General features: G+C 39.2%; 1 protein-coding gene across 2 annotated transcripts; it reads right to left on the bottom strand.

The window, feature by feature from the left end:
- Window positions 1–1,280: 1,280 nt before the first annotated feature.
- LOC115753607 (ras-related protein RABF1) lies at window positions 1,281–5,980 on the bottom strand. Of its 2 annotated transcripts, XR_007198492.1 has the most exons (9): window positions 5,729–5,980; window positions 5,302–5,378; window positions 3,860–3,943; window positions 3,575–3,669; window positions 3,340–3,445; window positions 2,385–2,474; window positions 2,188–2,274; window positions 1,507–1,629; window positions 1,281–1,403 (listed from the first exon to the last, which is right to left on the bottom strand). XR_007198492.1 is itself a non-coding variant. In XM_030692291.2 (8 exons), exons 1-8 carry the CDS (start codon window positions 5,751–5,753, stop codon window positions 1,591–1,593), a joined length of 603 nt encoding a protein of 200 aa, XP_030548151.1. In that variant the 5' UTR covers window positions 5,754–5,978; the 3' UTR covers window positions 1,281–1,590. The 2 variants fall into 2 exon arrangements, 1 of the variants encoding a protein (XP_030548151.1); XM_030692291.2 differs by having other exon boundaries at window positions 1,281–1,629; window positions 5,729–5,978.
- Between the last annotated feature and the right edge of the window lie 5,819 nt (window positions 5,981–11,799).

The following is an 11,799-nucleotide window of genomic DNA, read 5'->3' as shown; positions in this document are numbered from 1 at the left end:
TCCTTTAGCAAAGCTTATTACAGCATGGCGCGATCGTAAATTTAGACAGTATCCATATTAGATATTTTATTTCTCAATTATGTCAAAAAGTGATGTGGGCAGAAAAAAAAATTAGAAGATAATAATTCGAATATTTTATATGAATGACGTTTTCCTCCAAAGATAAGCGCGAGATTCGCTTTGCCATGACTTAGCTGGAATTAAGAATGTTTTGCCGAAAACTCTGCCCGACGACAGTTATCCTAGAAATAGAAATCAACTTAATCTTTCCTCAATGTCTTTCCCCATATAATAATAATAATAATAAGAGAAAAGAAAAATCCAAAATATTTGGGGTGGCCCTTCGACGAAAGGAGAATGGAGCCACGCGGCGAAGAGAGGTGTGGCGTGGCCGGCGCACACGGTAAGACAGTGACAAATGTCGTCGTCGTGGCGGTGATGTCGGACCAAGTCCAATGACGTGCCGTGACGTGGACGGCAGCCCAAAGGGTCGCTGGGACCCATCGTGTTATTCCCCATCTCGATTTGATTCCCATCAAGAAGGCAAATGACATCTGTTGTTGGTAAAAATCGGTCCGTCCCTACACAATAATCACGGCCAATTTCGGACGGACAAGATTCGACGCCAATTAGGGAAACAAATCAATTTCTCGTTGACATTAAATCAACTGAAGGATGACCAAAACCCAAGGCGCAACCACGATACCCCACCCTCCATTAGAATCGTCGGCTATGAAGCGATCTCTCTCTCGCGTGAGTGTACAAATACACGTCTGTGGATCGCTCGCACGTGCGTAAACGCATCTGAACCGCACATTTTAGCCAGCCTATTAATTTCATCAAAAGGGGGAGAAAGTCACGCAAGTGCAATGTGCCGGTAGATTGGTTGGTGTAGTTGCAGCTGGCCAATTCAGCACACGTTTATGGTAGTACGTGAGATCTTAGCCTAAAGATTAGGTGGATACTAAATTTTGCTTCGAATAAACAATGGGAAAATTATTATTATTATTATTATTTAATGTTTGTGACCCCGGCTTACGACCATTCACCTTAATGAGATGAGAAGGTAGGCGTGGGTGCCAGGTGGCATAAGCATAAACATAAATTAGTCCACAAATCGCACTCCAAAACAAAAGCATGATTAAAGCGTAATCATCCTTCTATCACATCAACACTGCCAAAGAGCGACCTATTACTCACGGGACTCCTATTGTTTTTTTTTTATAATCAAATTCAGGAATGACGAAAGGCAAAAATATAGCAAGTTCAAGTTCAAGTTCCAAGTTCAAGCAGCATTCGAATTATAATCAGGCTAGTAAAGATCATTATGAAGTTCGAGTTTGCCAAGCGAAATCGTTGCCGCCACTGGGTTTCCTTTCCATGTCAGCATTCACAAGCTCTCTCTGGTACAATTGGGGATTGATCATCTTACAACTTATGTGGGAACGGTTCATGGAAAAATGGAAGTAACTGTCAGACAGAAGAATTACAGGACAGGAGATACACATTGCGATAGATATTTTACATTATGGCCACGGAAGACTCCCATAACATCACATGCGGCTTTTAAACACGGTATGGGCTTCCTGATCATGACGGGGTCGGACGTGGAAGCCGCTTGGCAATTTCCTGAGAGGAAAAAGAACAATTTCAACATATAGTACATAGGAACTGCTATAATACTGAGACGACAGTGGAGTTTAGTGAATGCATGATTTGCGCTCAAGAGGAACCTCTTGAGACAGTTATTATAATCGCTTGACGGATGAAAGAAAAGTGACAGCAGTACTCCACTAGGTTTTCTCCAAAACAATATTGCCACCAGAAACCAAATAGGGATTGATTAGTTTTATTAATATTCAAAGAGATTAATCGACTACATCAATCATTACTTCGACATTCCTTCTGAATGTTTGGTAACAAATCTCGATCAAGATTAGAGCTGAGCGAAGCGAAAGAACAAATCTATCAGAACTTTGACTTCAATAACAGCAACAACTACTACCATATAATGGAACAAGACCGGCACTAATGGGGGCAAATCAAATCAAAGATGAATATAAAACAACACCAGTGTTCTTTACTTAGAACTGCTAGAAGTTTATGAGAGTACATAGAAATTTTAACAAACAAGAGGTATATTTTCAATTAAAACAATGCCATAACTCGTATGTCAGACATATATACCTCAAACAGCTGATTTATATTATCTGCAGTTTTAGCAGATGTCTCGATGAAAAACATGCCATTCTTCTCAGCATAGTCAATGCCATCCTACGGGAACAATGACAACAATTTCCCGTGTTAGCTGTAACATTTGTGGAAGAAGAATCCCTATAGACATATATTCCAGAACATAACCAATTGCAGAGTGTCACACTCACTTGGACCGTCACTTCTCTATTCTCCTGGAGGTCAGCTTTATTTCCAACCAGAGCCATAACCATATCAGGGCTTCCATGTTTTTGAAGCTCCTATTGAACAAAACTATACATTGTATATGAACAAAATCTTCATCAAATAGATCAAAATAAAACTCCATTTGAAAGGAAAGAGAGGAAATATCAGGTCATTGAGATATTAAGAGTAAGAAGTGATGGTTACCATGATGGTACACTAGTATTTCAGGCGCACAGTAAATACCAAATCAACAGAGGAAGGTAAAACTCCATATTGAAATCAAAGAGAATATCAGGTCAATAGATACTAAGAGTACGAAGTGATATTACTATAATGGTACACTAGTATTACGGGGTCACAGTGTGTGGGTGTGTGTGTGTGTGTGTGTGTGTGTGTGTGTGTGTGTGTGTGTGTGGGGCATCAACAAAGAGCATATTAAAAAAATGAATCCTGGTAATCTGCTACTATATCTGCTCTGTTACATCAAATATTTCCCAAAATTACATGGTTTTCTTCCAATAGCTGGTAGAAATTGTTCTCAATTATCAGGTCTAGATAAACTCAAATTGGTGCAGAAACTCGCTAGAACAACATAAATCGTACCATCATCAAAAAGACCACATCTATTCCACGAGAAAGGGTCATATGGAACTTAGACAATCTCGACATTGTATATCTATGAAGACAGAAGAAAACCCAAGACTTGGCTTCCACCACCAGAGTATATAATATCCTGCTTTCTTTTCATACCATAAATCATTCTGTCAAAAACATCAAAGATGGTACTAGCTATTCACTTTAAAACCCAGTCAGTGTTTATTCATCCCTGCAAGGTTTTTGAGGATCACTCTCCAACAACTTCCACCAAAATTCACATCAAAGAAAGAGGTAAGGAAAGTATGCATTAAAATATAACTGCTGCAATACACGAGCCCCTACCTTTACCCAGTACTGAGCTTTTTGAAACGATTCTGGGCTTGTTATATCATAAACCACAACTGCAACCGCAGCGCCCCGATAGTAAAGTGGGGCCAGGGCAGCATACCTGTATAAGGAAAACCAGTGAATTCTCTCTCTGTGATTGTGATAGATAAATTGGTTGAATGAAGTTTCGTCACCCCACTCCTTAAAATATGAAAATTCAAAAGAAAACATATATTGCACAATTTATTACCTTTCTTGACCAGCAGTGTCCCATATTTCGAACTTAACTGTTGTAGAATCTTGCAAAGCTATGGTCTGTGACAAGAACGATGCTCCAATAGTTACCTGCAAATAAAACCCAGAAAACCTGACTATTACAAGTCAAAATTTCAGAAATCAACATAAATGGTTAAGTATCCTAATATCCCTAGAGCACAATTAGGAGTTACACAAAAAAAAAAAAAAAATGAATGAAATTGCCTGAAGCCTGAACCAACTGAAATGGGTAAATTAGGCAAAGTATGAAATCCCTTGCCTTGGATGTTGGATCAAACTGACCACGGACAAAGCGTAGTACAATGCAACTTTTCCCAACACCAGAATCCCCTAGAAGTACAAGCTGCAGATGTGACAAGGAGGTTAATGACATCAGGATTAGTTGAAGGCTATATTTCTTAGCACTCAACATAAATGCTCTTGCGAGCTTCCAAACTAAGAGAAACACATAATGCAACTCACACGCATACCATCTCTAGGCCTTCTTTCTAGAGTTGATGGCATTTTTAACATCACATCTATGTTCTTTTTTTAATTGGGGGGCAGAGGGAGTTGGGAAGGGGGCATGTTTTGCAAGTTAACACATATAAAGGAATAAAAGAAATTTGCTTTTACTATTTCCCCTCGAGATGAATTTGACACTGGGAGAATTGGTCTCATTCGATCAGAAATTTTGTTCAAGTAATGTCAAAAGTTCAGTGCTCAGAAATATGGAGATCTTCACTTATCTTTAGCAGAGTCCAAAGTTATCTGTGGAAGTGTTATATTGGACAAAGGTAGTTTGAAAGAAACTTGTACAGGAGAACGAGGCTATGATGACTTGATCCAGAGAGAAGACTAACAAAATAGAGTGAATCAGGTAAAAGAATGGGGTAGCCAATCCCACATAGTAAGACAAGGCTTAGTTTGTTGTTGTGGTTGTGACAACAATCTCGTAGATGACCAATCCAGGAAAAAAAAAAAAATTTGCTAGATTGGAACAGCTTAGGAAGACCAAATGCAGTCGGTATTTCAGTAAAGTTACATGTAAGACCGATTTGCCTAATTCTACTCGAAGGACTAAATGACATTAGAGGACCATGTAGGGAAACGGTACCTCTCCATTTGTGTACATGATGCAGGAACGGAAATTACTCTGTGCCAGCTAACGTATAAAATTTACATCTTAAAGCTAATGTAGACTTCCCATACACCTAGTCACAATAGTTCAAGATCACAGCAGCTCCTATGACAGACTTTATAAACTAAATTACTCATGATAGCTTGTCGACACCGAAACTTAGTACCAACCAGACACAGCCTTGATGTTGCTATGCACTTCTTTAATGAACTAATGTGCCATCTGGATGAAAAATGTTAAATGGTTTGATGATATCAACATACAGCATTGCTAATAGATACCCCAAACAAGTGGGGTATTGGCATGATTACGAGGAATCTATGGAAAATGCTAAAATAGGATGCAAAATAAATAAATAAATAAATAAACAACTGACAAGAGTTCAGATGCTGAAGCTATATAAAGCAGCAATGACAATGAGGACGTTGCATATCAAGACACCATCGTCCTAACTACACAGAAGACATCTAAGCAATCAATGCCATCACCTTGAGTACAGCAAGCAACACCTAGATATGAGATTTCATACCACCAGAATGATCAAACAAAAAGAAAGAAACGACCACAGGACGGAAGCGTACCTTAACACGCAGGTTTTTCGCATCATTCACTGAGCCATTCTCTGAATTGAGCCCGCTCAATCTACCAGAAGCCCTATCTGCAATAATAAGAATGTCGAGCCAATCAAGCACAAAGCCGATTCACTATCTAGAGGCATTCATCAAATTCCGACAGCTACTCGAAGGTGCCCGACAGCTTCCCAATTTCACAGCTACGGGAAAACAATTTCACCCATCGAAATTGCCAAACCCTAACCACGATCTACACACTCGACTTCTTCCAATACGAAGCAGGATACACGCGGCTCCAAAACGCGGGAGAACCTCCCGAGACAACCATCGGTATGTGCCACAACCTGAGGAACCGCATGGCAACCATAGCTCGAGCCCAAATCAGCTCGCCCCTAACGAAATGTTGCGAGAACGCGCACAGCGGAACGGGGATTACCTGGAAGCGAAGAGGAGCAACCCATGGCGGCTCCGATGAGGTGATTCTACGGATGCCTCGAATCAACAGATGGGCGGGAGTTCGAGAGCCGCGTGTTGAAATCGAATGTCGGAGTGCAGAGAGCGCGCGCGCGCGAGAGAGAGAGAGAGAGAGAGAGGACTGAGTTCGTTGGTTGGGACTTCGACGGGCACGAATGAAGGGTAGTTGGCTGGCGTGGCGACGAAAGCCGGTTTCCCCGAAGCATTCCTAGTGGTCGTCGATACGGTACGAGATTACTTCCCCGCAACGACAGGTCGTTTTGGGTAAAGGTCCGCATTCCTATCCCCGTTTTGAGTTTAATCCAAGGTCCATGCAACTAGACTAAGTTTAAAGGAAATGGAAGAAACGAGCTGCCTATTTTCCCTATCATGGCTTTCGATAAATCTACGTCGGATGCAAAAACCTCGAGCTTGAGGAATATGTCAGTATTTCTATTAGTCTCTAAAGTATTATTATCCGTTTACTATTGTAGAAGAGAAATAAAAAGAATATTTTTCGAGAAAAATTGAGTTAAAAGAGAGATGATATATATTTAATGCTTATCACGGATAATTGACAATCAAAATGAGATTCATAGGCACCCGAAAGTTGTGGGGGGCTACATGGAAGGGGGGTGTGATTAAACTTGGTTTTATTTTTTAATTATGACTGATTTTGGTGATTAATGAATAAGCAAGGACCAAAAAGCAAAGATTACCACAAGAATAAAATAGAGTGATATACTCTGTGGACAAATTATTTGGAGGTCCAAGGGATAGTTTAACCGGGCTCATCACAACGAAAGCCCATACGACTAAGGCTCAATTCATGGAGGCCCATGAGCCATGGACACATAAATTCAAAATAGGCTAAGAAGTAGAAGTTTGGATTGGAAATGGGCCGCATAGAAGCTAGCTCAATAGAAAATCAAAAGCATTTCCCAACTTCTTGTTTTTACATTTTTTTTTTCCCTTTGGCCCCTCTCCTTTTCCATTCCAAAATTCTGCCCTCGCCCAAAACCAGACGGAACAAGTCAGTGCCGTGGCTCGCTCGAGATCACGTCCTGGAGCTCATACATGAAGGCGAGTAGGCGCAAATCGGATCGATACACGTACCACCGCTATACATACGAGACTGTTCATATCCGAATTTTACTGTCCAATCGATTTGTTCAAAGGTGATTTTTAGAAGGGTTAATATCACTGAAAACCCCAAATTAGTATACAAATGACAAATCTACCAAACCTACTTTTTTTACCATAAAAAATCTTAAACCGGTACATTTGTGACAAATTTACCCCAAACCGGTACACCTATGATAATTTTACCCACCGTTAGTTTTCGTTAAATCTAACTATCAACCTATTAAGTTGGATGACACATTCATGAATGTACAATTTTTAGGTTTCTACCCTATATTTGTTACACGTGTTTTAATTTGGGATTTTTTAAGGTATTAACCCAATTTAACAGAGGGTAAATTCATCATGGGTGTACCAATTTGGATTTTTTAGTGATAAAAAATTAATTTATGGTAAATTTGTTACAAATGTACCAGTTTAGAATATTTGGTGGTTAAAAAAATAGCTTGGGATATATTTATCATATGTGTACCGGTTTGGGATTTTTCGCCATCAAAATAAGAGTTTGGATAAATTTATCAAAGAAATATTAGCTTGGAATTTTTTGTGATATTAATTTTTTTTTAGAATTGCACTCTTTTACCCATGATTTCAGAAAAATCAAGTTTTTTATATCTAATGTTCATCCCCTTCTTTTTTGTTATTGGGCTGAACATGAGAATGAGGTGGACAGAAAGGTGACGTGCTTGGGCGAGACTTGGAGTTGTGACAAGACCAACCAACGTCCGAGGAGACAAGCCCACCTGAAGACATATGAGACTTTGAATTGGTCGAACGTAAGTCATGTCAAAATGTCACTAAATTCAAACTCTCTCTCTTGCTTTTTTCACTTATCAGCGCATGACCCAAATCTGTCCCGAGTGCTATATGTATGGAGTCATTCCAAAGGACATCTAGACACCCAAAAAAGCAAAAATCAATTGAGTCTCCCTCACACGTGAAGTGATGCAACTAGGAATTGCTTTCCTTTTGTGGCTCAAGAAAGACGAGGGGGGGGGGGGGGAGGGGGGTGGTAAAAGAAATATTAGCATGCTTTGCTTTCCTATAATGCATTGGTTTTGAAATTTTCCGATTTCGTCGAATATATGCACGTCCACGTGGGCCTATTTTAGGCTTCATTTATTTAGCGAATTTTTTTTTCTAAAAATGATTGCTTGTATCATTTGAAATTAATAATCAATTAGTTTCGGTTAAATTTCAATGTCAAATTGTTGAGTTGAATGACATGTGGCAATTGACGGGTATACCAATATATGGTTGTTACCCTCCCTTTATTACTATTTTGGAGTTTTTTGCTATAATAACCCAATTTAATAAAAACTAACGAAGTACCGGTTTGGTCAATAAATTAGTTTAGGGTAAATTTATCTCAAGTGTATTAGTTTAGGGTTTTGCTGGTCAATAATTTAGTTTATGGTAAATTTATTACATGTGTACCAACTTATGATTTTGGTGGTCAATAAATTAGTTTCGAATAAATTTGTCACATATGTACATGTTTGAGATTTTTTGTGATAAAAAAAATAATTTTGGATAAATTTATCACATGTGTATCGATTTTGAGTTTTTCGTGTTATTAACCCCTTTCTTTAAGCGATACAAATGATGATTTTTATGAAAAAAATGTTTTACAAACAGTTCGATTTATGCTTCATAATTAATTTCTTTTTGCTAAGGGATTGGCCGTCCCACGACAAGTTGGGTTTCAAATCGAAATAATAGACATAAAGAGGGCAATGTGCAAATTTTGATGGAGGGTCAAATTTTTGCTGACTTGGTGTGGAGGTGGTGAAACGAAAGATTTTATGGGGTCGTGTCAATCATAAGTGGAACAGAAAGCTTATCTTATCTCTTTTGGTTGGATGCCTTTTCCATCTCCAACTATGTCCAATCACCACCTACTTTCCTTTTTCGCGATTTTTTTTTATTATTATTTTTTAAAAGTTTCTCTAAATCTCTTATTTTTCTCCGACTTTTGCTCTGTCTCTTTGCAAAGGGCGGAAATTGAATCCCACACCAGCGATACTAATGTCCCACTCTCAATCCCTTTACTAGTAGGGTCGCATTGCAACATTATTTGTCGCGAAGAGAAATGACGACATTTTGATGTGGATATTTATTCAAAGTTTGTGTGGTACCTGTATAACAATTTAAGATTGATCGAGTAATTTTTCCAAACAAAGTTGAATAATGCGATCGATTGAGCCATAGAAAGATGCGCAAAAGAGGTCCGATCAATGTAAGTGGATTGAGTCTTCCCCTCTTATTTTCTTCTCAAAAGACAGCTCCTCAGTGTATGGAATCTGTGATGCCTTGGAAATGATCAGTATCGAGTCGAATCTAATTGAATCGGATCGAATCTAATCGAGAGGGACTTCGACAACACATTTATGGTCACGTGCACGCCACTGGACCCATCCATTGCATGTCCACCAATGACCGGCTCGGCTTACGCTGAGTTGTCTGGCCACGATAAACTAGGACTCGACTATTGTTGAAAGTTCAATAGCAAAACGATAGACTCTTTTAAAACTAGTTATCAAACAAATGATGCTGACTCACAAAACGTCTTTCATAAACTAAAGTAACTTATAATAAACAAAATCGTACTTCGAGAAGTAAAGAGACTTTTAACCATACAATGATATCGCGATTTATCATGGATTACGATCTTTCGATAAGTACGACCTCGTCCAACTCTCATCGATTGCGTTTAGCTCTTTGCAGTGATTAAAAAAAAAGTCATAAACTTATTGTACGGATATCAATTCAGTCCTAAAACTTTCAACTCATTTAATTTAATTGTTAAACCTTTTGACAAGTTAACAATGTAGTCATCTGTCCAATTTTGATCGAAATCGTTGACATAGAGTATTCTCTATAAAATTTTTAAAGATTTACGATTGAACTGTTGTCCGCATAATAGAAATGTCTGAACTGTCGTTTTGATGGAGGAATTTCCTCGCAAGTGGCTTGGTGGGTCATCCCACGATAGCAAAGGTTGACAAGACAAAGAAAAGAGGGTTGACGAGTTATGTGGTGTGGGGGAAGAAAAAGGGGACCTTGGCCTCTGGAAGAGTACACGCACACATGGGGTTTGCCACGAGAAAGGCAAAAGGAGGGAAAAAAGGAGAGATGATGAGCTTGTCTCCGTTCTATCGTGCAAAGAGAAAAGAGAGACGTGACCTACAAAGGTGGAAGATTGACAATAACGCTAAGAGGTCGCTGGGGTTCGAGTCTTGGTCACAATTATTCCACCTCCTCCTATTGTTGACCTCGATTGTTTAGTCATTCTGATTTCTAGAAATCAGAATAGAATAGAGCTGAATAGGACAAGATGCGAAATTTGAGGGTTATGCTTTTATTCCATCTATTATTTGGTAAATTACAATAATAAATGCGATTTTTTTTTTACATTTTAGTAATTTCATTATTTGGTAGGAACCGCATGTCGATATAAATGAACCCCGGTGATACACAAAGGGAGATCGTTAGAGTCTCTCACGATTCATTGCTAAAGAAATTTCAAAAACACAGACGGAGACAACTTCCAACAATCACTCCATGATTTCTATACGATCTAGATCTTAAACACCAAATGAGCTCATTGCAACATTCTAGAGCCACAAGTTTAGCTATGATAAGAAATGTAAACATGCTACGGCGACATGGATCATATAGATCAGCTAGCTAATGCCAAATTTAGGAAGAGAGAAAGTATGATCATTTACCTTCGTGTTTCGTGCTTTGATTCTCTCATTGCCGCTTTCGTGAAATTTCGACATGAACTAGAAAGTTACATAGGGGAAGAAGGAGTTTTGACTTTCTTGCTGATTTCATGAACCTTCGATGTAAACCAAAGAGTTGGAGAACGAGGATCTTGATTCTCTATTTCTCTCTCACACCATTTTCGTGAAACGTTGACGTGAATAAAAAGTTATAGAGGAGTAGTCAAGCTTCAACTTGAATCAGAGCCACGAAGCATAAGGAGAAGAAGATGGTCAGGTTTCTTCTAAATCTCCCCGCCTCTCACTTTCGAGAAGCAGAGAAATCATTTTCAAGCTTGAATTTATTCGTTTGAAATCCGGGTAGTTCTACTTTACTTTTGTACATTATAAATTATCAATAGTTACTTTCCTTTTCCTTTTTTCCACTATGCTCCTCCTCCTCCACAACTCCGCCATCACCTCTCCTTCGCCGTCATCGCCTGCCGTCTTCGCCAACCTTCATCTTGCACCTCCCAAGCCTCCCTTACTTTCTCTCTTCCTCCAAGCCAAACCTAACTACAATCATAGTCTCCAACCTGAGGCCGTCATCCTCAAGCGACCCCAAATCCAGTCGGTCAACCTGAAGCTGGCCGGAGGCCGTCCGCGTCATTGGAACCGACCAGCAAGGGAAGTAGTGGCCACATTGGCACGCGGGTAAAGGCAAGGCCGGTACGTCGGCGATAGAAGCGGGAGGAGAGGGAGAAGATTAGGATTGGCGCTTTAGATTTTTTGGATATTCAAGCATAAATTTGATATTTTCAAGAGTAGAGAAATATAAATTATCGAGCAAAATGCAAGATTTGTTTTTTCTCACTCCCCACGAGTGCCGCTATTGACCCCTGGCATCTCAGTACAACAATCAAAGTTAGACACTGTTGTGATTAGACAAGTACTCGATCTAGATAGCTTTTGCGGTTCCCCCTCTTTAGTCGCCTATTACTCTTTCCCACTATATATGACTGTTTTTGTTTCTTTCTCTTTTCGCTTTGTCCCGATAATACTATGCAAAATATAGCTCGAGTAGTACCAACACTAGAATCAACACTCGATATGGGATACGACAAGACACGCTATTTCTTTAAAAAAAAAAAACCGACATGTTGTATATTAAAGGTAATTTTTATATAAATGCGATAATTTTTAT

Source organism: Rhodamnia argentea, chromosome 5, assembly GCF_020921035.1.
Source record: "Rhodamnia argentea isolate NSW1041297 chromosome 5, ASM2092103v1, whole genome shotgun sequence".
Classification (NCBI taxonomy): Eukaryota; Viridiplantae; Streptophyta; class Magnoliopsida; order Myrtales; family Myrtaceae; genus Rhodamnia; species Rhodamnia argentea.
This window is presented reverse-complemented; position numbering and strand designations above follow the sequence as displayed.

Excerpts from the sequence above, each read along its gene's own strand:
- LOC115753607 (XM_030692291.2), bottom strand. The coding sequence starts at position 5,753 with ATGGGTTGCTCCTCTTCGCTTCCAG. Across the intron at positions 3,446-3,574 it reads GACACTGCTGGTCAAGAAAG|GTATGCTGCCCTGGCCCCAC; the intron begins GTAATAAATTGT and ends TTCCTTATACAG. Across the intron at positions 2,275-2,384 it reads ATAGAGAAGTGACGGTCCAA|GATGGCATTGACTATGCTGA; the intron begins GTGAGTGTGACA and ends TTGTTCCCGTAG.